This window comes from Triticum urartu, chromosome 4 (assembly GCF_003073215.2).
Source record: "Triticum urartu cultivar G1812 chromosome 4, Tu2.1, whole genome shotgun sequence".
In the NCBI taxonomy this organism is placed as follows: Eukaryota; Viridiplantae; Streptophyta; class Magnoliopsida; order Poales; family Poaceae; genus Triticum; species Triticum urartu.
This window is the reverse complement of record NC_053025.1, coordinates 561,704,634-561,731,916: the sequence shown is the minus strand read 5'-3', so window position 1 is coordinate 561,731,916 and position 27,283 is coordinate 561,704,634. Positions and strand designations below refer to the sequence as shown.

Sequence of the window (27,283 nt, the reverse complement as noted above, 5' to 3'; positions counted from 1 at the left end):
AGGGCACCGGGGGTGTGGTCGCCGTGCATGTACTTGTGAGTGGAGTAGAAAGTGCCGGCATATAGCTGGAACGGATTTCATGGTGAGCCAGGAAGATGTGGTGCATCTTAGAGGTGGACGTATAACCAAAAGCCATTTATAGATTTCACTTCACATGAGCTATTTATAGCTTTCAAGTATTGTACTCCCGTGTTTCCACCCAGTGGTCTGAAGAGATGACTGCAAATGCAACTGGTTCTGTTCCACTGCCCAGCATCGCCCAGCTGGTCAGGAGAAGGCATCTCAAATGTTCCCAGAGTTGAAGGTGAAATGAATCATCAAACGTTGAGCCTGCATGTGCTGCTTGGTATCACTTTGAAATTTGTCGCACCCACAATGTATGCTCCTTTAACATGACCGAATGACACCTACTGTGTTGTCCCAACGAGTGAAATCGAAAACATTGCACAAATCCACACTAAGGAAGCGCTGATCTGAAGCCCGGAAGCCGTGCACCGCCAGGTTGTAGATAACCGTAACTAGGTAGCTTGTGGGTCAGTACTCAGTAGTATCACGGTGCTGATTCGTGGGCTGAGCGCCGACGCCGGCGTCCGGCAGGTTGGTGACCCTGACGACCAGCGGCGTGCGGACGCGGTGGTAGCCGTCGGACCACACGATCTCGCCGAAGTCGTACCGGCCGCGCGAGAGCTTCGCCGGCGTGACGGTGACGTAGTACTCGGCCCTGGCGCAGCGCGAGGAGAACGCCAGCGCTGGCGGCCACACCTCGACGTGCGCGCCCTGCGGGCTGATGACGGTAGCGTGGTACACGGTTTCCCTCTGGAGGCCCACGTTCGTCACCGTCCGCTTCACGGTCGCCGCAGCCCGCAGCTCGGGGAGCACGATGGCCGGGTAGTTGAGGTCGGCGTCGCCAATGGCGCCGCCGGCGCAGCTGGTGTCGAGCGCCGGGGAGGAGAGCACCATCTGCCGCACCTGGGCCTCCGTGTAGCCGAGGCCGCAGAGGAAGCGCACGTGGTCGCGCGCGTCCGCGTCGTACACCAGCCCCGGGTCCAGCGCCCGCAGCGGGTCCACGTGCCCCGCGCCGGTGTCGAAGGCGTCCGCGGCCTTCTGCGTGCCACCGGCCAGCATGGCGTCCGACGTGTCGTCGTGCACGTACGCCGTGGTCATGAGGGCGGACTTGACTGCGGCCGGTGACCAGGTCGGGTGCACGGACCTGAGGATGGCGACGATGCCGGTGACGTGGGGGCACGACATGGACGTGCCCGTGTCGAAGTTCCACTCCGTGGAGCGCTTGTCCAGAGGGAGCATCGTCGGCGACGACTTGGGCGGCCACGCCGCCAGGATGTTCACCCCGGGTGCGGTGACGTCAGGCTGCGAGTTCAGCAACAGATCGGTTCAGTCCATACATATGTGCTCTTCACCATGCCAAGCTCAGGTGATCGTGTCGTCTACCTTGAGAATGTTTGGAGAAATGGAGCTGGGCCCTCTGGAGGAGAAGTAGGCGATGGCCGGCGCCGGCGTCTTGTCGACGACGGTCCTGCTCGGCGAGATGTGCACGGTCGGCCGTGGCCTGCACGTGGCAGACGATGGATGCGCGGTCAGAGAAGAGCGCGTGATCTCAGCCGTGCGTGCGCCATTGGACGGCTCAGATCCGATGGCGGTAGGTGGTTGATTGGTTACCTTGAACGGCTCTGGATGTAGTTGAGGATCTGGGTGCCCTGGCGCAGGTTGACGTGGACGGTGGGCAGGAAGTTGTCCTGGTTGGACCGCCGGGAGCTGGAGTCCGCGAAGATCACGCCGGAGCCACCGCCGGCATACACCGCCAGCGCCGCGCCCTCGCCAGACACCATCCCCATCGTGGAGAAGCACAAGACGATCTTCCCAGACGCCGCCGTGCGGTTCACCAGCTGGTCCAGGGAGCACGTCCTTCGGGATCAACGCAAATCGGTCAGTCAAAACAAATAGATACTCGGTAGGCATTGTGTGTGACAGAGATTACCCATCGGCAAAGACGCTAGTGCTCTCTACTAAAGGCATTTTCATGTCCTTCACAATGAAGCCCTCTCCCTGTGTAAATTACCAAAGAAAAATGAGAAGTGCACTGTATCCAAAGTTTCTTGCATGCACCACAGTCCACAAATGCATGCATAGTCGGCCACTAGTAGGACCAAGAACTCACCACGAAGGAGGCATTGCTCCCGAGCGCGATCACCGTCGGGAACCTCCGGTCGATGGTGCTGGCGGCGACGGTGACACCCCACGGCGACACGTTCTGCACCATGGCCGCGTCGGGCCCGTCGTTGCCCGCCGAGAACACCGTGGACACCCCGAGCTGCATGGCGTGGAACGACCCGACCTCGGTGCTCGTCGCGAACAGCGGCGACAGCGGCGGCGGCGACCCGAGGGACGCCGAGATGACGTGCACGCCGTCGTGCAGCGCGTCGTTGAACGCCGCCAGGATGTCGGCGTCGTTGCACCGGCCCGTCAGGTCCTTGAACCAGCACACCTTGTACACCGCCAGCCGCGCCCTGGGGGCGCCCCCGCGTGCCGCGCCGCGGCCCAGCCCACCGAAGTAGCTCGCGTTGGGGGACACGGCGCCCACGGCCGTGGACGCCGTGTGCGTGCCGTGGCCCACGCGGTCCCGGGCCGACCGGTACTCCGCGCCGCCGCTGGTGTTCAGCGGGCCGGTCTCCGCCTCGAAGCCGGCGAGGTAGTAGCGCGCACCAATGAGCTTGCGGTTGCACGCGGTGACCGGGTCGAACTGCTGGCCTCCGACGCACGTGCCGCGCCATGACGACGGCACGGGGCCTAGGTGGGGGTCATCTCTGAAGCTCTCGGATTCAGGCCACACACCTGTTGAGGGCAGGGGCAGACACACACTGAAATGCTGAGGACCACAGCACTGTAACCACTAACAGGAATGAGTATGAGTGCAGTGCCGCTACAAAATTGTTAAGTTCAGATCTTGGCATCGCATGCCTGCATTCAAGGAATGATTGTAGTATCTTTCACTTTCATGGTTGTTCATGTCATTTCTCTTGCAGTGCCATGCCTGTGTGTTTTAGATAATTTTGTAGCTATATGTCCCTTTCAGGCTACAAGATCATGTCATGTGTGAAGCCAGAGAAGCTACAAGCAAGTATAGGACAGTGCAGCAGGGTTTGCAGGGATGTGAAATAGTTAGAGGACAAGTACCGGTGTCGAGGATACCGACAATTACGTCGTCTCCGTACTTCAAATGCATTTGGGAGGATGGTTGCTCCATATGCGAATGCAGGCTGAGGCCCATGAAATCCCAGCTCCTTGTTGTATGGAGCTGCAGCATCCTGCTCCTGAATACTGATATGACCGCTTCTGTTTCTGAATATAACGATCATGGGGTTCCTTGTCAGTTTATGGCAATAATCAAGTGCACAAAACTAGGTATATACAGATATAGGTATATTTTGGACAACAGGGACCATAGTGTTGAGTATAACTGTTACCCGACAATGTGGTGGCTTGCGTTGAATTGAGCACTGCCGCAAAACCAGAGAAACCATAGCTGTAGCTGTAGAGAATAGCTTGTCTTGCTTCCTCCGGCCTGCAATATTGTGACCATTCATGTATCCTTTTAGCCACATTTTTCTTGCCAAATGAGAACAAACATCTCCAAATTCTCTGAGATGCGAGGTTTTATCTTTAAGAGACAAAATGGTTGGATTGCTTCAAGTAAAGCATGCAATACAGATTGGATAAACTGAGAAACGGAATTAATAGAAGTTTCTACTATGGCATAAGTAGTACAAACGAAAAAATTACCTAAATTTTAACTCCAGTATTTTAACTTTATGTTGTTTACCCGATAGTCGTAGTACTACTTGAAATAACTCAGCTGAATTCATGTTATAGATGCATTGGATGGTGCTGTGCTTCTGCACTTCATTGTTTTTTTTATCAACTTCTAGAAATTCAATGGTCTTTTATTGTCCCCTTTAATTTTAGCTCAAAAGTAAGATAGTATATTACTCTGCAAAGACAGTTGACAGAAGTTGGAGATGAAACCGTGTGGTCAGAGAAGGACTAAGATCGTTGTTGTGGCCCAAGTACACAACGTGAACCTGCGATGCAACAGAAGAGAGAGCAGACATGAGGTGAACATCTGATCTGACAAACAGATAAAAAGATGAAAGAAAACCTGCACAAAAACCACTACATGTGAATGAGAAGCTGTGGTGCACTGAACAGGATCAATGGCAGCAAATGAGAGGGAGGAAACAACGAGCAGAAGCAGAAAAGCAGCCATTGCCCTTTACACAATGGCACTGGTGGAGTGGCAGGGAGATATATATAGACGCCATAGACAGACAAAAGGACACAAGATATGATTCTGCGGGGGAAAGCGTCCGTGCCATGCCTTAGGGTGCTTGGAAGACAAGCTTTGTGAATCTACAATGGCCAGGACATCCCTCCATGGCTGCATCATTCCAACTTGCCTTGTTCATCTAGTGATCTAGTCCATAGATGGCGGGTGAGATGATTAGGCCTATCGAGTTAAGTACAGGGTCTACCTGCTGAAGAGAGTACGGGATAACAGACCTAAAGTTTGTTAACTCCAACCTAACCCTCTCGCCCTCGTGTTCTAATCATCTGTGCTAGTGTTTTGTTATTTCCTAGACAGAAGAGGCAACGAGACAGCTATGAGCTACAGACATATTTAACATGCTGTAGCTTTTGGGATTCTCCAAAGGCTAACATCAAGGGATCAGCTTAAATAAGTGCCAAAAGGTTAAGATCTAAGTTCTAGGGTTCAACCAAATAGGCAAGTGCCTGGAGTTATGAAGGTAACATGTGTGCTCAAATCATTAGGCTTTCAAGATCTAGTTTAATGACAAGACAAAGCAAAGTACTTTGAGTCTGTGAGAACTTGTAAAGTGTTTGAAGAAAGTCTATAATAACTAGCAGTTGCTTTGCCGAGGAAAAACCAGAAACCTTTTCTAGCTCCTGCAACCTTCTATAGCAAAATCTAAAAAGATCATAAAAATTTTGCCGAAAAATGATAAACATAGTGTAGCTATGTATTGGAGTTTACTGCACATGTTTCCACTTAAGGACTGCGTGCAAGCATAATGCATTCGCTGAACAATGATAATACTGAGCACTCACTCTTCCAGAAAAAAACTAATTAACTCTTAATCTGTATGGACCATGCCTAATTAAATAAGTTTTCACCCCTCACGCTCCACTTTATGTACATTCAACCACTTGTTCTTAAGCAACTAGTATATCTCATATGATTTAAACTGGTAAAAAGAAGGCTGTGTTAGATCTAGAATGCACACAAGTGGTAATTTTATTTTCTGGAGTATGTATTGAAATTTGCATACAGTCAGCGAGCACGCTTGTAGGGCCAACCTTGTTCGATGATATGCAGCTTTTTAACTGTTGATGGACAGGCTGATTACGGGGAAGATGGAGATATCCTTGTATAAGCTGTTATTGGTCCTGCAAGAACAAGGAAGCTGATATTACAAAAGGAGAGAACAAGAACCTGTCCAGTAGCGTAGTACAGTTTTAGCAGAACAGGAAGTATGGCAGATATCTCGAACCGCAACCATGTAGATGTAGACATAAGTGCACTCTTCAGTGATTCAAAGATAAGAGCATGCCCAGAAGGAAAATAGTGAACATCATTGCCGGCAAGTAAACCTGTCATATCTATCATTATGAAGCTTACCAAACACACCCCTTGACGTGAGAATTCATCGTATTTCTCCACTTCGGGAAAAAAAATCCAGCATGCTTCACCGACCGTCAATCTTCCATCTTTAAAGTGCAGTGACATATGTAAATTTACATCATTAGTTACAGCAACCTAAGGAATGGTCTACACATGGACTGGATTTGCAGCCATGCCAGTGGTTGCCTGACATTTGGCAAGTCAAATGATTGTCGACACAATAGTGTTTAATGCTCAAAAAATGTAGGGAAAGGCTGCGTACCCAAAGTTGTCGGACTCATGCCCTGCGCAAGCGGGAGCTACGTGCACCGGGCTGCCTCAATAATTGGCTGCACAGCGTACTACCAGTTTAAGCTTTGCACATTTGTTGCAGTTATGGCCGGCTAAATAGTAATCTTCCTCTGGTTTCTGGTGAGGGAACAAATCAGAACAAGAGAGCTACTACTACTCAGAGAATGAATTGATAATGACTAAAATACATCTCCTTGTTATGTAGTCGGCCGCATGGCCTGTTGCATACTAGGGTTTACCTTCATGAACTCCTGAACCTTCATCAGGCAAGCAAAGTAAGGGAACTTTCTCAAACAGATTTCCCCAACTTCTGTCAGGTGCCACACAGCAGCTACAGCGATCACCTGGAATATCTGGAAGCGCCCGAACAACCAGGTTTTCCTAGGAAATGCTGAGAAGTCCATACATCCTAAGCTGTTCAATTGAACTGCTTTGGATCTGTCGATGTGCCAGCACAGATAGATAGCTACCAAAGCCGTCTAGTTTCCAAAGTCAGGCTTATCAACTGGCCTAAAGGACGATGTTGCAAGATGCATTTTGTATAGTACAAAGAATGGATATGCATGGAGGATTTTTTTTGTGTGGTAAAGTTGAGGATATCCTTGGCAACATTTGGTTTCCTATAAATGCTAGATTTTAACTCTGAAAGCCTTATGCCAGATATATTAAAATCTATGCACACAATCAGAGAGGAAAATTGACTGAGAATATTACGAGTTCTTCTATATGTTGAAAGCAAACCATTTTGAGTAAAAAGGGAAAGAAGTTGAGCTGCTTTTCTTTCAAAAAGTACTTAAGAGTAACTAGACACTAAATGGTTATGGAACTTTTGAACAAATTAGAGAAAATATGTTTTATTACTACATGCAGCACTAAAACCAAGTTATGTATATCATATAGGGATGGCAAAATACTATAGAATTTTACAGAGGTGCAGAGCAACATGAGAATTAGATACAATTTTTTTATTTGCAAGAGTTTCTAGAGTTCATTTAGATTTCACCAAAGTGATTATTCTTGAAATGGAGTTCGGAAGATAGCTGAGCTTAGCTTGTCAGAAGATGTTAAGCACAGACTTCAACTACTTTGCAATCGATCACTTGACTATTGTCTTGACAATGTAACATGAGCTAAAATTTAACCGAATTTGGAGGGTTTTTCATTATATGGGTGCCCTTCACAAGGTAAACTCATTCACACAATGAAACACTGCAACTGCACGGTTAGCTTTTGCCATCATGCAATGAGAACGATCACGCGCAAACACAAGAAATCAAGACGCAGAAAAGGAAGACAATGATCAAAGCATGCATGAGGCGACTGTAGCATGTAGGTTGCAATCAGTAGCATAGAAAAATACAGTGCCCTTAGAACTAACACTAGACAACTAGGAAGCTGAATAGGTTGTTGAATTCCCAGATAACAAGTTAACAAGCACGCACTACCTCGCAAGCAGCATCGTAGGAAAATCTAGACGATGATCGTTTCTGCTGTCACCAACAAATTGGGCTACCTTTAGGGCTTTCCAGGATCAGATAATTAAGGAAGACCAAGTGGAGCCGGTTACCTTTACGCGTTACGATGAAGATGCAAGTGTAAAGGGATCCAGCTTATAAAGCCTTAGAGCACTTAAGCTCAGGTAAATAAATCCCTGTTAATCTAAAAGTTAAGTTGGTGAGGCATCCGTTAACCAAGCCCTTATTAGGATTTAGTATATTTTTTCCCTCTTGAGGATCTGAATTAAGTTCTTGAAAACATTCTACTGGTGACATAAAGGCTACACCCCCACCCGAAGAATGGGCTAGTTGGCAGACAAAATGGGCAGGGGAACACAGAAGTGTAGGCTAGCGCACCCATAGTGTGCATAGCCACCGCCAGAAGTCTCGTAGGCATTCGGTCGAACACCTGGTGGGCGCATGGCGGTCCTTGTCGAGCGGAGAGCCCGCACCGATCCAGCGAGTTCCGATGATCCAATCACGCCGGCACAACTGTCCCCCTCAGCCAGTGAGAAGCAGTTTCCATCCAATGGAAACAAGAAATGCACGTCGTGCCGCTGAACCCCAGGGGGACAGACACCTTGACTGATCTCAAATTAAGAATAGGAGATCAGCCTGACCTGAGCATGGCGATTGGCCGGGTAATCAGAGAGAGGATGGGGATGGCGACGCGCCCTAAAATCCATTTGGACAAAGGGGGATTTTTTGTTTGACCTTATAAAGATGAGGGTTTAGGAGGAAGAAGATAATGTCAGTTGGATGCTGGACTTGGAAGCCCGCCACTGGTCCAGGTATCTGATATCTCCCTCTCTCCCACCACCAAGAAGGGGGAAAAAGCGACGCTTCCGAAGCTCCCACCGCCGCAAGGGGAGGAGAGAAGTCGCCGGGATGGCAAGACCGCGGGCGCCGCGACGGGGACGCGCGCGCACTTGCCCTGGCCCGGAGGCCAATGATCACATCACGGTGGTGGAAAGGTGGCCAACGCGACAAGGACAAGAAAAAAAAAATGGGGGTCTCCACCAAGAAACCCGCCATCATTCCGCTCCACCGCCGTCGATCCCCGGCGCCAGATGAGATGAGTGCACTCCTCGCGAGTCCTCCACGGAGAAAGCAGTCCGGGGGGAGAGAGGAGTGAGCGCAACGCAACTGACCGCGGTCGAGGTCAAAGACAGAGACAGAAGACGTTGGAATCCAGCCACCACTACACTCCAACTCGAGTGCGCCCCGCCCCGCTCTGCCTTTTCTTCTCTCCCCCCCCCCCCCCCCCCCCCCACACACACACACACACACACATCAAAAATGAAAAATCCCCCGGAAATATTACGTAAATGATAAATTCAGGGGAGGGGAGGAGAATTCGCCCATGGCCTTCTTAAAGGAGACGACGTTGGTGTGAAGGATGCTGATAGGGAAACCGCCTGCCGGAATTGAACTGCTCAGTGGTATCTTTCTTCTTCTTTTCCCCTTTTGATTGAAACGCGCGATAAATAGAGACAGGGATGTGCTCCACTTGAGGCCTTCCTCTGAGGTTCCCCATTCTGCGTAGCTTTCAGGGGGTAGAAATCTGCACCTTCTCTCCCCTTGCTTGTTCCTTGTCTGGCCTGGTTTCAGAAGAAGAAAATTAGGTTTCATGTTCTTGGTGAGACAGAGAAAGAGGCTGAGTTTGTTCCTTGGGAAATTTTGTGTTGTCATGGGTAACTGCTGGTTTAAAGGGAGTCCGTACTTCAACAGGGTTTCTTCCAATGCGACAAAGTCAGGTACTGCTCATGTTCTTCCTGGTATGGCTCATGTGACTACGAAGTACTACAATACTTTCTGCTATTTCTTTGATCCCCCAATACTGTTAGCTTTCTAGGTATATACTGATTCTTTATTACCTTTTAATAACAATTCGATGGCATCTCCGAGCAATTATTTCTCAATCTAAAAAGTGCATACCTTCATGCTTCCTAGGTTTCAGTCTGATCCACTCCATTCACCATGTATTTTTTTCAACTTGTTTTTATCCAATCAAACCAGTGATATGAACTTCAGTGATCTGTCAAAGTATTCTGAACCATTTGCAAGTTAATTTTGGAACTTCTGGATTTTTTTTTCCATTTGCAATCTTGTAGGCATACATTACATGACTTTCCCTTTTATCTGTTGCAGAATCTCCAAAATTGCAGAGCCCGTCGGAGAGGATCGAGAGGGACGATAGCCTGCTGCCGTCCAACCCACATGAGGTGGAGGCTCTGCGCAACGATTCGGCTCGGAAGAACCCTCTGATAGCATTCACGTTCGAGGAGCTCAAGAGGATGACCAAGAACTTCAGGCAGGACTCGGTGCTAGGGGGAGGTGGCTTTGGCCGGGTCTACAAAGGGTGCGTCACCAGTGATCTTCGCGAAGGGCTAACGATCCAGGAGCCGCTGCGAGTTGCGGTCAAGGTCCATGATGGAGACAACAGCTTCCAAGGCCACAGGGAGTGGCTGGTGATTACCATTTCTCAGTGATATATGTATTTTCGGTATGCTCTGGTTTACTGTTTGTTGCATATGAAGTTGATTTTTTGTTGTGTGTATGTTTTCAGGCTGAGGTCATTTTCCTTGGGCAGCTCTCACACCCAAATCTCGTGAAGTTGGTCGGTTATTGTTGCGAAGACAATCACCGGGTTCTCGTTTACGAGTTGATGCCCCTAGGGAGTGTTGAATCGCATCTGTTTTCGAGTAAGGCACCTATTGTTTCTTGTTTTGCTAGAAATTATCTCTTGATTATGACGCCAACCGGTTTCATTCACATGAACCATTTTATCATTCAATTATGTGGATTTGGAACCAAATTTGTTAACTGCCTAAAATCAATGTGCAATGAAATTTTGCAATTTCGATGTATTTCCTCACTGATTTTTTTAAATTTCAGCCAAACTTTTTGTTCATATGGTATCACACGCTATATTATGTAGATTTGTTCAAATACTTGTGATTTACTAATGCAGGGGTAATGCTGCCACTGCCATGGTCCACCAGAATGAAGATCGCACTCGGTGCGGCAAGGGGGCTTGCATTCCTGCACGAAGCTGAGAAGCCAGTCATTTACAGGGATTTCAAAACATCCAACATATTGCTCGACGAGGTATACAAACCGTGTTCAATCACTTCGATATTTGCTTCCATTCACATAAATTCAGAACTCCTTACACATGGAAAACAGTAGAATCGTTCACATAAATGGTTCAGCAAACAGAATGAACACCTGTCATTTTTCTCTTCTCTGAATCCCTCCGGCAACGTTCATCATCAGGAGTACAACGCGAAGCTCTCTGACTTCGGGCTGGCGAAGGACGGGCCGGTCGGGGACAAATCACACGTCTCGACCCGCATCATGGGCACCTACGGCTACGCCGCCCCAGAGTACATCATGACAGGTAGGTAGCCATCACCATGTCACTGAACGTGAGCAGAGCGATGAGAATTTGGTATCTGAATTTTGAACTGTTGTGCTGTTGTGTCTTGCAGGGCACCTGACGGCGATGAGCGACGTGTACAGCTACGGGGTGGTGCTGCTGGAGCTGCTGACGGGGCGCAAGTCGCTGGACAGGTCAAGACCGGTGAGGGAGCAGACGCTGACGGACTGGGCCTTCCCGCTGCTGGCGCACAGGAAGAAGGTGCTGGGCATCGTCGACCCCAGGCTCACCGCCGACGACTACCCCGTGAAGGCCGTGCACAAGACGGCCATGCTCGCCTACCACTGCCTCAGCCGCAACCCCAAGGCCAGGCCGCTCATGCGCGACATCGTCGCCACCCTCGAGCCCCTGCAGCAGCAGCAGCAGCCGCAGCCGGAGCTGGTGGTGGAGGTGAGCCCGGCCAACGGCTCCGGTGGCAATGACGGCGTGGGTGTTCGTTGATCAGACATATGTATGCTGACGTGTACGTTCTTTTCTGCATATAGTGATGCTTGTGCGAATTGTATTTTAGCAGCTGCTACATAGCTACTGACAGTGTTCTCTTGGTCGGCACACAGTGCTAAGGGTCTTTCTCTCTCTCTCTCTGCTTCCCATGAATTCTTCCGGAATTTCACAACTTGCAGGATCGAGAGACTTGCGGATCAAAATGGGCCTCAAGACTTCAGAGACAGAGAGATATGATGCATTACAGGATTTTATATCTTTATATGTATGCAGTTCTCGTGCATGTTTCGAAAAAAGAAAAGAGTTCTCTTAAGTACTCCTTCGGTTCACAAATATAGTTTTTGGATACTTTAATATGGATTACATACGCACTGAAATGGATGAACAAACATAGCAAAGCATATCTATGTACATCAGATTCAAAAAGAGTTAGAACAACTTATATTTGTGAACGGAGGGAGTAACTAGGATGCGGGTTTTTTGGATTAAAAGTCTCACACCATGTTGCATTTTCACTGAAAAAGAAACACGGAGTAACAAGCATCGTCAGGCTCCTGGATACATTACTTGCTAATGTGCTCTCTTCGTTCCAAAATAATTAAAGTAATGAGTTTGTTCTAAATCAAATTCATTTTAGTTTAACTAAGTTATATAAAATATATGAACATCTACAGCATCAATTTTTATTTGATTCATTATGAAATATATTTCATATTTGTAAGTACGATATTACAGGTATTAGCACATTTTTCTATGGACTGTCAGACTTTAGAAAGTTTAACTTAATGCAACCTGTAACTTCATTTATTTTAAAAATGAGGGAGTAGTTACTAAAATGTAAAGGCTACTTAAAAACTAAAGCACCATAAGCTACTATGCATTTTTTTATTGTTATAAAAAACATATTCATACCATTATTGTCAAAGAAGGTTAGAAAGAAATTGACAAAAGGTACTCCCTCCGTCTTATAATATAAAATGTTATTACAACTGATGTATTCATATTGGTCATAATAACATCTTATATTATGAGACGGAGAAAGTACAAAACAAGCAACCTAGGGCATGTATCGGAATCGGGACTCCACAGACCCAAACAAGGTTTGAACTCTGATGCATGTGCGAAGATCTACCTAGCATGTGTCGGAATCGAGGCTCCGCGGACCCAAACAAGGCAATCTCCCATATTCATCACGGCTCGCCGGGTCTGGACATTACGTATCTACATGACCTAGCCGTCCACATGAAAAACAAAAATACGGCAAATTCTCATGTTGGATGTCATAGAAATTGTGTTTCTTTTTTTTCGCCGATTCAAATTGAACCCACCACATCAATGGCTCCTTCACATTAATCCAGATCCTTGCCCTTAGCGATCCGCCATACTCAAAACCCTTGGCATCAATATCCAGCTTGGTAACATCACCTAACATAACAACAATCTTTTTTGGCCATGGTGGGTATCTGAGATTAAATGGGAGATTTATTGCCATGGTCGAGCTCGATCACCACTGCATGCTTGCCCACCATCCAAGGACTTCCTTCCAAGATGCGATCCCGACCTCTATGTCCTTCTAGGATGTCGACGAAACTGTTGTCTCTCACTGAGTTAAACCTCAACCCTCTTGGGTTGCCCCAAGCAGGGCGTAGTGCATCCGCTATCGTATTGACATGAAGCATCCTGCGGTGCAGGACCTTGCCAACCAGCGCCAAAGATGTCACTGATCCTTCCTCTTCTTGATCATCATCAATCACAAGTTTTGCAGACTCTTTCTCCGACAATCTTATCCTCTCCAACTGCTCCTCTACTGATTCTTCCCTGATTCGTGATCCATAACTTGCCATGTCCGCTAGTTACCCACGAGCCCTAACCTAGCCGGCCTTTGCGCCACCTCGAGAACAACAGAAGGACCGGCCGAAGGTTAGAGATCAAAGCAGGGCGCCGTGGAAGACGATGAATTGCTCCTTTGCGCCACAGAGATCGGAGTTCGCTTGTGCGTCGGCAGAGCCACTCGAAACCCTAAAACGTTTCTAGGCATACACTCCTGATTTGTAGTCCTCATTTAAACGTTGTACAAGGACTAAAAAGGTAAATAAAAGCAGAACACTCTCTTCTCCGACGCCCCGAATCGAATCCCATCCCCCAAATTCCAAATTGCGCCGCGATCCCTAGCGAGCGATGAAGAAACCTAACCCTCCCCCCTCCAAGCCCTCCGCCTCCGCCAAGCCCGCCGCCGGCATGGCGCCGCGCAAGTCTCGCTGGGGCCCGCCGCCCGCAGGCGCCGCCGGAGACAAGGCCGCGTCCACCTCCCGCCGCACCCCGACCCCCACCCGTTCCTCCAACGCCAGGCGGCACCCCGCTCCTACCGCCCCCGCCCCGCAAGCCCGCAACCCCGCGTCCCCGGCGGCCGCCACCCGCCCGCCGCCCCACCAGCAGCCGCGGGTGGAGACGCCTCCCCCGCCGCCCTACGGCTTCCACAACCTCGACCGCCGCACCATCCACCTGGCCGACGGCACCGTGCGCACCTACTTCGCCCTGCCCCCCGACTACCCGTTCGAGCCCGCCCCCCTGCCCCAGCTCCCGCACTTCCAGCGTGCCGGCCCCGAGGCCTGGCCGCCGCACCAGCCACCGCCGCAGCAGCAGTTCCCGCCGCACGACAAGCGTAGGCACCCCGCCGATCCCGACGAGGGCTTCTCCAGGCACCCGAAGCAGTCCCGTTTCGAGCCGCCGCCGCATCAACCGTCGCAGATGCAGCAGCCCCCGGTGGACCGGCAAGCGCTCAGGAAGGCGTTCCTCAAGTACTCCAAGATGCTCAACGAGAATTCCGCCCAGAAGCGGATCTACCTTGAAGGTGGACGCGTCCAATGTCTCCCCTGCGGCAGGTTTGTTGATCCCGCCTTGCTTGTCACTTCCTTACTAGGAAGCATTCTTGTACAGATTGTACTCAGTTTTTTGTGCTGGCTTCTTTCCATTGTGGAGCTCGCTCTTACGTTTTGACTTCATATGACTTTACTATGTCTTCCTTATCGTCGTAAATCAATACTGATAATATTATGTGCATGTCTAGCTGGAGAGACACACATTGCGCCCTAGGTTTTTATGCCGCTCAATCAACATAGATTATATATGTGGCCTACTTGGCGATGTGTGACAAGTCTGTTCATTCCTCTAGATGTCGTGTCACTTGGCATAAGTAATTAAGTAGGAATAGTTTCAGGTGAATCCTAGCTTTGCTATTGCTTCATTTTATCTGATACAGGCATGAAATTGAACTGCACTTGATGCAGCGCCATTATGGTCCCTGAAATTAGTTTCTGTTATTGAATTTTTTATTTCCTCGCCTGAGAACAACGGTATCATCATATTCTACCAGGCCCTTTGTTTGTTTCTGTGAGCTTGCCTCTGTGGCTAGCACATATCATATGTGATCCATGCTGTCTCTTTTCCGCCCACTGAAGCTTGGAGCCAAGTGGTATATTACTTTCGTGATAACTGAGAGAACTGCGAGGCTTTCTTTTCTACTTTGGCATATAATATTAGAATTAATACTGTTTTTATTTGAAATTTGTTATTAGGCTATTAGTGTGAAACTTCCAAGTTATAACTATCCCTGCATTTTTCTTCCAAGTTATAACTATCCCTGCATTTTTTTCAGAGCTACTTTTTGTGTAATATTTCTGATCCAGCTTTCTAGTACAATATTCTGGAACAATATATGTACTGCATATTCCGTTTCACTTCTTTTAGCTGAGTAATTAACATATTGGCTGATATTGCTCAGACAGATATGCTACTATCATATTTTTTCGTTGGCTATAAATAGTACTAGTATTTGTTTGAATAAATTTACATTGTACTCCCTCCGTTTCTAAATATAAGCTCTTTTGAAGATTTCAATACGAACCACATACGGATGTATATAGACATATTTTAGAGTGTAGATTCACTCATTTTGCTCCGTATGCAGTCCATATTGGAATCTCTAAAAAGTCCTATATTTACAACCGGGGGGGGGGGGGGGGAGTATGTAAATCAATCGTACAGATTTGGATCCTGTACCAGTTGGAATGTACAATTCCACTGCCCAAAGAGGCTCCGTGGAGGCTGTGTTATTTACTAGCCTCAGCTTCGTCTGACTCTAGCCATGCTTGTCAACTATGGTTCGAGCGATTCGCAAGTAGGAGCGAACCTTGTCGCACCAGTCCACATCACGCCCCTGATGTGGCACTTGCCTCACAACTGTGCATGAATTGTGCCAAACTTGTCCTGGTTCACTGCAGCATGCACAGCTTCATGTTACCCTGTCATGCCTCTCGTAGATCAGCTTGCGCTGTCCTGGAGCTGGATTGTGCCATGTCAGGAGCATAGTTTTTAAAAATGAACTAGACCAGCGGTACGACTAAAAAACCATAGAACCGGTGACCTGTCCTGCCTAGTATGGTCAGACTACCATTTAAGCACATGAACCAGAGAACTCCCACTCTGATTGTCTGTTTCAGTGCCGAACTTGGAGGAAACCAGGAGCAGTCAAACCACCCAAGTGCGCCAGGGGACTCCTCTTCTGATATTCTCCCCAAAACCACCCAAGTGCGTCAACGGACTCCTCTTTTGATATTCCGCAAAAAGTAATGCGTGGGAGGGGTTTGAAACCACGACCTCACCTAGTGAGGTCTGAATTTCATCGCCACTAACCAACTAGACCTGATTACTTTGGTGTATAACACCCAAATCTCGAATATTTGGAATTCTGAGGGTTGTGAGGAAGATGTGAGTGAGGGAGAAATGGGTACATTAGTGGGTGACAAAGACAAAGTATAACTTCGTTTTGAGGAGTTTGCCGCTGTCCAGCCTGCGGCTACTCTGGGATGGATTGAGGTTTAGGCCAACAGAGGGGCTTGCTCCCTTTCTTCTGGAGTTAAGAAAGGAACCTACTCTTTGATCTTTGGTGGGCCAGTATGTCTCATTTGAATGGGCTTCCACTGACAATGTTTTTGAATGCTTGCCTATTGATTCACATGTTACAGCTACAATGCATGTCGGAGAGGTCTGTCCGTCTGTGAGGGTGAGCTCACGTGCGTGTAATAGAGCTATGGGCTAATGAATTGTATTATTGCTATTGTATATCCTGAAATGGCAAATCCTAATGGGCTGGTACTATATGGTCCAATCCTAGAGGCAACTCGGATGCAATTAGCAATAATTTTGGTATTGGAATATTTACCTTGTATTTTTTAGGTTTATTTATGGATAGTTTGGTAACCTGTGACATGGTGGTTTTGCAGCAGATGAGGCAGTAGAGAAATAGCTGGCATTATTCTATCGAAATATCATTTGTGTTTTGAACAACCCAAGATTGTTCTAAAAATTTCTCATCCGAAAGGGGACTTGGAGATATCACCCTCATAGAGGCACCGTTATTACTTATCATACCTAGTTATTACTTATCATACCTAGACCGGACCAACGCGACTGCAAAAAACGTAGACCTGATAGCTTGTTGGATCTAGGTCTATCAGTCTATGTGCCACGATATCATCCCTCTGAAATTTGAACCTACAAGCCCCTGCGGTTTATAATCAACTTGCAAGTAAGAACATAGTATAATATTCGTCAAAATTAACACATACTAGTTTTCTTGTTGCTTGTACTTTTAGCTATATATTCCATCTACATATTATTAGTGTTTTAGGGAAAGCATGGGACACCAGTGACCAGGTGATGTGAGGCCTTTGTAGGGGTGGTTATAATAACATTGCCAAGAGAGTGATAAGATCCTAGAAGATGGCTACAAGGGTCGGTCACCATTTCATATGGCAACTTGAATTATGCCTTCGTTCAAAGGGCATTAGGGCAGTAAATAATTCTACATAGATGCCATCTTATCTCCACTTTGATAACTACATCTAGTATGTCTCTACCGTGGGAAAAAATATCGAGAGAAAGTACAGAAGGTAGATGCTGCCAAAATGGTAGATTAAATTAGATTGGACATTTCACATTTGTCCATCCATCCTATCCCCTTGAGGCTTGTTGCTTGTCATTGTTATTGCAAATTTCCTTTTGCATAACCTCATTCTTTGACGTGTGTGATACTCAGGCTGGGCAATCAGTTACACCGAACCGAATGGTTCGGTTTATCGGTCTATTACAAAATTTGGCTTTCACAAAACGATGACCGATCAGTTTATTGCTAAGTCACTAACCAAGGCATTTGGTCATGGAGATTCCGGTTCGGTGCTCGGATTTAATCGAGTAAACCGAACAGAGTTAAATGAAGTCAAAAGAAGACGAACACAGAGCAACTGCACCAATGAGAACGCAAACATATCAAATTATCAATTGAAGGGAAGGGAATAAGAAATGTAGTTGGATGCGCTAATCGGGACAAAGGGGACGCGGCGGCAGTGCTTCTTACAGATCACCAGACGCACCGCTGTTGACTGGAATGACACCGGCGAGATGTTGAGTTGGGGGCGCAGCACGGCCGCATGCCACAAGTCGTAGAAAAAGACGGCGGCGGTCCATGTCCAGCGCGTGGCTGGATCCAGCTTCACCCGGGATGCGATCTGTAGGACACCGATGTTCGCCTGCACTGGCCGCTAAGGCGGATAGTTGTGGTCTTGGAGTCCTGCTAGGGAGGAGAGTTTGAGTTCTTGGAGATGTCGAGTTGGGGGCGCAGCACGGCCGCATGCCACAAGTCGGAGAAAAAGACGGCGGCGGTCCATGTCCAGCCACGTCCAGCTTCACCCGGGATGCGATCTGTAGGACACCGATGTTCGCCTGCACTGGCCGCTAAGGCGGATAGTTGTGGTCTTGGAGTCCTGCTAGGGAGGAGAGTTTGAGTTCTTGGAGAGGTCACGAACTCATGATGGATGGGAGGGCTAGTTGGCGGCTAGGGAGTGATGTGACTTGTGACTTGTGAGGCTGCGACGGGATAAGGATAGGAAGCAACTTGGGAATTTGCGCAAGTGTACGAGCCTTTCGTTAGTTTTCTTGCTTTCTCGGTTCTTTTGATCAACTCGTGTGTGAAACTGAATTTACCGAAGCAAAATCGGTTCGCTGTAGTTGTTGACCGAATGTACTACCGATTTTTTTGGTTTCGGTGACTTCGGGTTCGGTCCGGGTTTTTCAGCTCGGTTTTTCGGTCAACGGTTTTTATGCCCACCCCTATGTGATGTCCCAATTATAGTTTATTCAGACTCATCATATCTATATTTTCCTCATATGGTATATCTTATTTCCTTTCCGTAGTTGATCCAAATGCATCTCGTGTCGAGAACACATCTTCTTGTTTCACAAGCCTATTGTCAGTATGGTTACCTCCTAACATATGCTTACAAAGATTGGCATACACACAGGTGCCATTAAAAAGCCCTTTAATAGAACTTCTTTCCTTTGATGCCCCTTGTTTCCGATCAGCAGTCAAAATTTAACGCGCTTGCCTGTGTATGGCAAACTTTTATTGGTTGGTAAGTGTAGGGGGTAAATGGACGAGTTAATGACATGCTGGGACTAAAACTAAACATTAGCCATCAGCCTTAGACTTAGTGGTTGTGATTATCTGTGCATGGTAAGGAGAGCTCTGGTGTGGCCTAGACAACTTCATGCAGTCAGTACCAGCTGAAGCATGTTATTTTACTGGTGAACAAATATTACACTGTTTTCTTGTTGTGGGCTCTTCTTCGACATTGAAATTATGTTTTCATGCTTTCTTATCTCACATGTGTGATAGATATGCTTGGGGGCTAGTGCAATATATTTGACATTCTTTTTCATTTGTAGACCATGTCATGTGACAGATTTGCTGGTTACATTTATTTTAGTAGATATCAGCTCTTGTTGAACATGCCTTAATTTGTTTGCATTATGTCTGGTCAATGTGCACAATTCCAGGTCTTCTAAGGACTTTGCTGATGTGCACGGGCTTGTCATGCATGCTTACAACCCACCAAATGCAGATTCATTTGTTGATCATCTTGGTTTACACAAGGCATTGTGTGTCCTTAAGGGATGGGATTATACAAAAGTCCCTGATAACTCTAAGGCATACCAGTCATTACCTCCTGACCTTGTTCGAGCAAATAGGGAGGACCTTATTATATGGCCTCCAACTGTTATCATTCGTAACACTACCACTGGGAGGAAGAAAGATGGACGCTCTGAGGGTCTGGGAAACAAAGAAATGGATAAGAAAATTGCAGGTATGTCTATAATGTAGTCTCCAACTTATAAAGTGAACAGTTGTTGCATACTTGGTTGGATAAGTGCACAGCAGTTTCTTATTTGCACCGTGTCCTTGATATCAATGTCACATTTATGCAAGAGACCTAAAAAACTTGTATGGTAACACTTTAATGACCTTTCACCCTGGTCTTTCACTTTTTCTACTGAAGCATTATTAAAGCTATGCATTTATGTTAGGTCCATTATTCATTATACTGAACTAGGAACATTGTGGTCCCATAGGAATTGAACATACAAGACCATTGTATAGCTTGTCAAACTGATGGATTGAGAACACTGAATATTTCCCCTTTTTTTATGAGCTCAGTCCGTGTACTACTCTCAGGCACATTACTACCATGTGATATGGCTGACTCCGGTTGATTGTGTTGAGAGATTAGCTTTGCATGTTTTTAACTTCTGTTAGAGTCGGTGAGGATTGCGTGGTTATCCTATTTTGTTGGGTCATAGAGCAAACTGTGAAGAACAGGCCTGGCACAGTGGTGAAGTACTTCCCGCTTGTGCCAAGAGGTCCTGGGTTCGACACAGCCTCTCTGCATTGCACTGTGCAGGGGTAGGGCTTGCTTCGTATAATCCTTCCCCAGACCCCACCTGGGGTGGGAGTTTCTAGCACTTGGTCTGTCCTTTGTAGAGCAGAACTCTCTTGATTGATTGGAGCGGTGAGAATTGTGAGGTTATCCTATTTTGTTGGGCCATAGAGCAGAACTGTCTTGGCTGAGGCAGTAGCATGAGTGCTGTGAGTTCTTGCAAGGTTGATCTCTGCAGTAGTAGTGGGGGTATCTCCGGTGCATTATTTGGCTTAAGCGATCAGTGGCATCTAACACTATTAGATGAGTCATGTTGAGTATGCATTCCTCAAAAAGGAATTAATGCACAGAGTACACTGCCCCAGCAATATTAGTTTGCCCTGGCTTTGTTTTAATACCTGAAGTGCATATCCTGGTTTCAAATTCAAGGAGCTCCGTTAAGTTCTGATATTTGAGTCTGGAAAGCACACATTTACTTCCAGTGCGCTATGTATCTTAGTCAGACCTGGGTGTATTTTCTCATCTCTGCCTAATGTTTTGGCTGGCTATATATTTCTGTTAGAGGAAGACTTTAGCATTATCTTTGGGGTTCAGATTCTTTGCTCAAACGGAATATCAAATCTACTGTTGGTGTCGAGTGTGCAATTTAGATTTGAATGTAGCCACATTAGACTCCAAGAAAATAAAACCATATGAGAAATGCCGTTCCCACTTATGCAACTACTGCTCTGTTGAGCACATGTTTATGAAATAATACCATATATAGCACAGTAATATTTGCTGTGTTGTCATCTATCTTTGTTTTCAGAACTAGGGTTTGCTGGTGGCAAGTCGAAGTCCTTGTATGGAAAGGAAGGGCATCTGGGTCTGACACTTATCAAGTTCGCGAACAACCCATCTGGCTTGAAGGAGGCTGAGCGCCTTGCTGAGTTTTTTGAGAGGCAAGATCATGGACGTGTAGGTTGGTCACGTGCACAGGCTACTCACAACTTAGACCCTGATACAAACCCTATGCTGGTTGAGACTGATAGCAGGGGTGAGAAAAAGAGAATACTTTATGGGTGCCTAGCAATTTCCTCTGATCTGGATGAATTAGACTCAGATTCAAGAAAAAGGGCTACTGTCAAGAGCATAAAAGAATTTGACCCATCTGACTAGTCTCCTCAGAAAGGCCCACCATCCCGCCAGTTTGTTTAATTTAGACTGAAACATCTGTATCTCCTGTCAGTTCCGATTTCCTAGATACATGCTACTGCTGTGCTCCGGATATCTTAGTATGGATATAATACCTGCCCTTAGGATGCTTATGGTCATTATAATTATTCCTGGGATTTATTTTGTATCAAGTCTTTTCTGCCAGTCATCGCTCACTGATTGAGTGATTATCTGGAAGACCTAATTATTCTTCCAAATCGGTAGTTATTTATTGCATTATCAACTGCCCACAGTATGAACTGTGATATTTATCTTGCCTGTAGTGCATTTGGTAGATAAATTCGTGGCACAGTTCATGGTAATCTGGAAGGCTCATTATTCTTCCAAATCGATGGTTATCTATAGCGCTTGAATGTTGAAAGTGATGACGGGATACATTCTTTTGTAAGGATTAATGGTCAGATCAGTCTATATATCGTTGCATTAGGTCAGTACTACTATATTGCCTAGGGAACTGCCATAATCTTTGGATGGCCCCTCATGTTTGTATTGGTCTTTACATTCAGGGTACTTCTTCCAGCAATCTGTTGCATGGAACAAGATGGTGGTAAAACCACTTAAATGTCAGGTGGCGCTTCTTAGTACATTTTTGTTCAGTTTGTGTTTGCATCAGGGGCAGCTGTGATTTAGGTGCCAACACTTTGAAAATTAGGTTCAGAAGAAGATGAGGTTCGTAGATAGTAGTGGAGGAATAATATATTGTGCATATAGCACTTTCTCCTACTCTCTCTGTCACATAACATAAGATGTTATTACAGGCAATATGTGGGTATATTGGTTGTAATAGCATCTTATATTATGGAACGGAGGGAGTAGTAAAGAAGCATTCAACTTTGAATATGCATTGGAATGATAGAGATTTAGTTGGAAGTACCAGATGCTATAGTTAGTTCTCAAAACAGTACCATTTCAATTAATAGGTACGTCATTATTGGAAGGAACAGGTAAACTGAAATTTGGTTCGTGTGATGTATTCTGCCATTGAAATACTCTTGTCATAGATATGGATGTTTCTCAACAACATGGTGCTGGCACATTATCAGTTGCTAACGTTGCAGTGTTTGTTTCTTCCATAAAAAGCTGCACCTATCCTGTGGAGTCTAGTGCATCCCTTCTCTCCATCAGGGTGCCGAAAATGCTTTTAGCGTGTTTTTTGTTGGTGGGAGTGCAACAGTGCTCCTTTTGCTGCCTTTTTCCCGGCGGCTGTGCTCGTGGCCACAAGACCTGGATAGGACCTTTGAGCTGCACAGTGCTGGGCTGTGCCGGGCTCGGAATGCCGCTGTCTGTTGCATCATTATTAGTGCAGGTTGCTGCTCCATCCGATTATGTTCTGATCTTGCTGTGATCGCGGCAATGTCTCTGTCGCCCCTGTGTAGTGGTCGCCTTTCTTCGGTTTCCAGTTAGCCACGCAGGCCTGAAACAATCAGGGAACAAACGCTGAATATTTCAAAAAAAAAAAGGGGAATAAACGCTGAACCCTACTGCAGGGCCCACCTGACGATTGAGGTCAGTGAAGCCACAAATGATCGATGAGATTTTTCAGCTCATGTGTCAAACTGTTGAGAGAAAAGTGAATCCTATATCCCTTTCATTAGATGATTGTAGGCATTTATATAAGGAGAAGGGATGCGATGAAGAGGCATCCGTTCGGGAGAGATGGCAGTTACAAGGGGAGATTTACCCCATAATTAACACACGTTAATTAAACTCTAACACCCCCCCCCCTCCCTAATCTACACTTGTCTGTCGAGAATCATCATCTTGATTAGAGGCTCCTCCGAAAACCCTGTGGGAAAAATATGAGGAGTATAGTGTTTGATATATTGTCAAAACTCCTTCAAACCTAGTGAAAATAAGGAGAAAATGATGCAACATATAATGGTTATTGTCTCTTTTAACTCAATACAAGAAAACTCATAGAGTTTAGAGGATAATAAATATGCCGCATATACTTTCCTAAAAAACCCTGTGGGGAAAACAGAAAGTATGGCATATGATCTTGTGTTGATATTATCTCATTAAAAACCTTTATGAGAACCTATAAAGTAAACTTATGAAAGGAAAAAGAGTATAATATGATGCATTGAACAGGAACAATTCAGGAAGATACTTTCCCTGATTCTTGCATACTCCGAAGCCGTCACATATCAACTCCATGAACATATTTCTGGAATGTAGATGTTGATAGAGACTTTGTGAACAAATCAGTTGCATGATTTGACTTGCACGATATGCAATATATCGACATTGCTTATTACGTAACATGTTTGCATCCGGGCAACACAAGAGACATTATCGTTGAGATAATGGTTGGTGGATGTAGCCATGAGGTCTGTTTCGAAGACTATTCATGAGGGGGCTACCACACCTAGTAGGAACACTAAGCTTGTCCACGATCTGACATAGTGGGGATCTGATCGATGTATCCAATGATATGGGTGTTCACATTCCTGTGAAACTGAAAACCAGGACAAGATGTTTGATGCCTTGGAGATATCGAAAGACATTCTTGAGTACCAATCAATTGTGTTTGGTGGATCCAATGGCATTATGGAACGTTGAGTTTCAATATCTCATCTCCATCATCTCTTGGTTTAAATAGATCTTTCTCTACGTCTAGAGAATGAACTACCATGAGAATTATGGATGGATAAGATTTGTCCACAATGAATTTCTCCAATATATTTTGGATATAGACAACATGGTGTATCATAATGTATGAATGAAGGTGCTCAAGTTGTAGTAACGAGCGGTATTTTGGTTTACCCAAATCCTTCATTTTCAACTCTGTCATTTAGATGATTACATGTGTCGTCATTACAGACACACAAACATGGATAATCATCATTTTAGGAGTAATCCTTGTGTATAAGGAACTCACTACGTCGGCTGTACCATATGTACTGACAACAATAAGTCGTATGGTGACTTACTGATTTTTACACAATGTATGTTGCATTTTGCATTTCGATTCAGAAGTGAGATTCCATCGGGAATCAATCATATATGTCTGAATCTAGTGATCCACATGAATATGTAATCACTACATCTATCAACTGCAGAGATAGATGATTTTGTACTGCCAATGATATAAGTTATCGGAAAGAGATTCCACCTCTGGAGAATAGTTGGGTATCTGCGTGAACCCTTGTGCTACAATACTTGCTCTTTGTTTCACCACCTCGTTATTCTCAATTCTGTTTCCAGAAGAAAACTGGTGCAGGTATTGCTTATGCATACCTTTCCATTTTTGAGCAAGATCATTTCTACCTAGATTATACCCTTTGCTTGAGTTCAGTCCGAGTGTTGTTCACACTTTGCCATGGCCATGGTCTTTGGATCTGAATCACTTGAAAGGTTTTTTAATCTAGTTGAGAAATATATGTCGACAATTGTAGACTTCCGGTTATATGTTTCTCCAGAATCTATATATCAATATATAGTTAATGAAAATATCGTTACCCATGGTGACTGCTCGCGATTTCCCAATGCGATTGAGTCGGGTATTCCGATGTCCCGGTCATTGTGTGCACTGTGACCTGGGTTGGTGGAGGTTTCCCGTCCACTGGGTGTATAATGCCCATCAGGTGTCTGTCAACGTGAAGTTGACTTGCATTTACTGATTCACACGCCTTGATATTCTTGCTTGCGAGAAGCTGAATCCTGATGTACTTCTGCCATACATCTCCCCATGTTACTTTGAACGGGGAGTGGAGTGGATTTTGTTGGTATCTCCACTCTTTCAGGCGTACTTTTGCAGGATTGTAGGATTGTGTGACACCTTTATAGTCAGTAAATGAATCTGGCAGGTTATTTGCAATGTGTTGCAAATCTTCTGAACGCAACTCTTTGAGTACGTGGATTTGAGGCAGAAATGTGTTGAACATTCCACTAATTTCCTGGCATTCTTTATGGTACTTAAAGTCTCCCCCTAATGCCAATGTGTTGAACATTCCACTAATTTCCTGGCATTCTTTATGGTACTTGAAGTCTCCCCCTAATGCCTGGAAATATTCCTCGTTGAATCAACATACTGGCCTTGAATAACTCCCCATGTGAGGGGCTTGAGGTATTGACGGTAATACAGTTATTCCTCACATAGATCCCAACTATATGTTGAGGGGCCAATGATGTATGCCGGGTGGTGATATCGGTATGCAACCGAATTACCGCAGATAGGAAATACTTGGTAGATATCCACATATCAAAGATAGAGGGGAATACTATTATGCAGTTCTGTCATGAGCGTGTCAAACTGCATGACTCCAACGTAAAGTTGGTAAGTTGCAATTTCAAAGTAAAGATAATGCAATGAGCTTAACTCTTTCAATAGGATTCTACCAAACCATTTTGAGTCTAGACATTAGGACAAATTGCTAAACTTCGATCCAAAAGCCATAAAGAAGGCCCTCAAGGAGAATTCTGCAATATTATCCATTCGATTTGCTTGAAATCGATGTCAGGATAATGAGCCAATGGTTTCGTGTGAATAAAGTACACACTTAAGACCATCATGTAGATATGTCTTTTAGAACCATGGAATACCTGAATAGTCTAGTCAATGGATGGGAAGAGCCACTTACCTCAACTTGATGCATTCAAGGAGTCTGAGTGGTTCAACGTAGACTTTAAGGTGTGCGAGCCTTAAAATTAGCTTCCCTATGTCACTTGTAGTGCACATAAAATCCAAATGGTGTTAGAATTTAGCATCATAATAATCATAAACTATCGGAATTGCTGATAGTTTCGGTTTCAACCCAATGTCTCGATGACAAAGGCGAGTATGCCAAGTTTTTCATGTACAAGACATTTTGGAAAACTATATTGGGTGCAACATGTGCTACGGGTTTTGTAGTATGTGTAGTACAATCCAGATGATACATAGAGAATGTGCTTGCCATATCCGTTGCATATGGTAAAGAGAATGTATTTCTCTTTCTTGTCAGCATAAGTTTTGCTATGGAAACCATTTTGACAAATATCTCTATAGCCTAGTAGGGTACGAGTTAAACCTGGGAAGCAATGAACCATCCCGACGTTACTCGAGTACCCACAGGGATAGTAAATATGACTCGAGTTGAGCCAACAAATACCTCATCGCGTCTAGCGATTGTAAAATATCTCCTTTCTCTCAATGAGAGTGGAAAACATTGGACTTCCCTGAATATAGAGTTTGTGGTGCATATGTCCACAAGGCACATATCATTTTTCATCGTATTGACTCCCATAGAAATCTATATATAGACATGAAGATTCTCAAGAAAATCACTGTCGGATATATAGAATACATACAAATGAATTTGTATGAAAATGCTGATACAATATATTGCGATATACAATATATGATGACAATAATAATCATATTCTTATTAGAACATCATAAATGGACAGATATAAATAGATCACTAAGGAGACTAAGGGACTAAATGTATAGTCTCCAAACATGTCGGTTGATGCATATTCAACCACCATGCTCTCCATGCTCATAGGGTCTCGTGACAGCTTGATGGTGTCAGGTTGAGGGTTTGAAGTGAGTTTCAAACCATTACCCTTGAGGTCCTTTGCGTCCCGGTGGCGTGGCTTGGATTGCACGCACTATTGTCGTGGTTCTAAGTCTGACAGTAATGTAGGGGGGTAAGTATGGAGAGGCGAGATCTTAGCTATGGAGAAGTTGTAAGGACGCAAGGTTTATGAGTTCAGGCCCTTCTCGGAAGAAGTAAAAACCCTACGTCTCGGAGCCCGGAGGCGGTCGACTGGATTATGTGAGTATGAGTTACAGAGGTGCGAACCCTTGTCTCGGAGGAGGGGGGGTGGCTTATATAGAGTGCGCCAGGACCCCGGCCAGCCCATGTTACGAAGGGTTCAATGTACATTAAGGCAGGGCGTTACTGGTAACGCTAGTAATAAA

At 45.7% G+C, this 27,283-nt stretch overlaps 3 protein-coding genes across 9 annotated transcripts; 2 read left to right on the top strand and 1 right to left on the bottom strand.

Moving 5' to 3' along the window:
* Positions 1-310: 310 nt before the first annotated feature.
* On the bottom strand, positions 311-8,734 carry LOC125552694 (subtilisin-like protease SBT3.18). Of its 3 annotated transcripts, XM_048716342.1 has the most exons (11): positions 6,247-8,734; positions 5,979-6,124; positions 5,714-5,802; positions 5,392-5,481; positions 3,483-3,580; positions 3,193-3,357; positions 2,177-2,850; positions 1,997-2,064; positions 1,678-1,923; positions 1,450-1,567; positions 311-1,368 (listed from the first exon to the last, which is right to left on the bottom strand). In XM_048716342.1, the coding sequence occupies exons 6-11, from the start codon at positions 3,320-3,322 to the stop codon at positions 535-537; spliced, it is 2,070 nt and encodes a 689-aa protein (XP_048572299.1). In that variant the 5' UTR covers positions 3,323-3,357; positions 3,483-3,580; positions 5,392-5,481; positions 5,714-5,802; positions 5,979-6,124; positions 6,247-8,734; the 3' UTR covers positions 311-534. The 3 variants fall into 3 exon arrangements, with proteins under 3 accessions (XP_048572299.1, XP_048572300.1, XP_048572298.1); XM_048716343.1 differs by lacking the exons at positions 5,714-5,802; positions 5,979-6,124; positions 6,247-8,734 and adding an exon at positions 4,006-4,097 and having other exon boundaries at positions 5,392-5,440; XM_048716341.1 differs by lacking the exons at positions 5,392-5,481; positions 5,714-5,802; positions 5,979-6,124; positions 6,247-8,734 and adding exons at positions 4,006-4,097; positions 4,193-4,297.
* Positions 8,735-8,775: 41 nt separating this feature from the next.
* LOC125552695 (probable serine/threonine-protein kinase PBL16) lies at positions 8,776-11,525 on the top strand. Of its 5 annotated transcripts, none has more exons than XM_048716346.1 (7): positions 8,776-8,945; positions 9,050-9,281; positions 9,655-9,974; positions 10,073-10,208; positions 10,478-10,614; positions 10,783-10,906; positions 10,998-11,525. In XM_048716346.1, exons 2-7 carry the CDS (start codon positions 9,134-9,136, stop codon positions 11,384-11,386), a joined length of 1,254 nt encoding a protein of 417 aa, XP_048572303.1. In that variant the 5' UTR covers positions 8,776-8,945; positions 9,050-9,133; the 3' UTR covers positions 11,387-11,525. The 5 variants fall into 5 exon arrangements, with proteins under 5 accessions (XP_048572303.1, XP_048572304.1, XP_048572301.1 ...); XM_048716347.1 differs by having other exon boundaries at positions 8,778-8,945; positions 9,050-9,260; XM_048716344.1 differs by having other exon boundaries at positions 8,779-8,945; positions 9,057-9,281.
* A 1,694-nt stretch (positions 11,526-13,219) lies between these two features.
* LOC125552697 (early nodulin-75-like) lies at positions 13,220-21,502 on the top strand. The gene is made up of 3 exons (XM_048716349.1): positions 13,220-14,271; positions 19,283-19,590; positions 20,969-21,502. Exons 1-3 carry the CDS (start codon positions 13,568-13,570, stop codon positions 21,316-21,318), a joined length of 1,362 nt encoding a protein of 453 aa, XP_048572306.1. The 5' UTR covers positions 13,220-13,567; the 3' UTR covers positions 21,319-21,502.
* The last annotated feature ends 5,781 nt before the right edge of the window (positions 21,503-27,283 follow it).

Bases quoted from the DNA above. Each gene is read 5' to 3' on its own strand.
- LOC125552695 (XM_048716344.1), top strand. From the start codon at position 8,903: ATGCTGATAGGGAAACCGCCTGCCGGAATTGAACTGCTCAGTG. The intron at 9,282-9,654 runs GTATGGCTCATG...TATCTGTTGCAG, and splicing joins TACTGCTCATGTTCTTCCTG to AATCTCCAAAATTGCAGAGC. The intron at 10,209-10,477 runs GTAAGGCACCTA...TTACTAATGCAG, and splicing joins TGAATCGCATCTGTTTTCGA to GGGTAATGCTGCCACTGCCA.
- LOC125552694 (XM_048716341.1), bottom strand. From the start codon at position 4,282: ATGGCTGCTTTTCTGCTTCTGCTCGTTGTTTCCTCCCTCTCATTTGCT. The intron at 4,098-4,192 runs GTAGTGGTTTTT...GTTGCATCGCAG, and splicing joins CCACAGCTTCTCATTCACAT to GTTCACGTTGTGTACTTGGG. The intron at 3,581-4,005 runs GTAATATACTAT...ACAATATTGCAG, and splicing joins CTGTCAACTGTCTTTGCAGA to GCCGGAGGAAGCAAGACAAG.
- LOC125552697 (XM_048716349.1), top strand. From the start codon at position 13,568: ATGAAGAAACCTAACCCTCCCCCCTCCAAGCCCTCCGCCTCCGCCAAG. The intron at 14,272-19,282 runs GTTTGTTGATCC...GCACAATTCCAG, and splicing joins CAATGTCTCCCCTGCGGCAG to GTCTTCTAAGGACTTTGCTG. The intron at 19,591-20,968 runs GTATGTCTATAA...CTTTGTTTTCAG, and splicing joins AATGGATAAGAAAATTGCAG to AACTAGGGTTTGCTGGTGGC.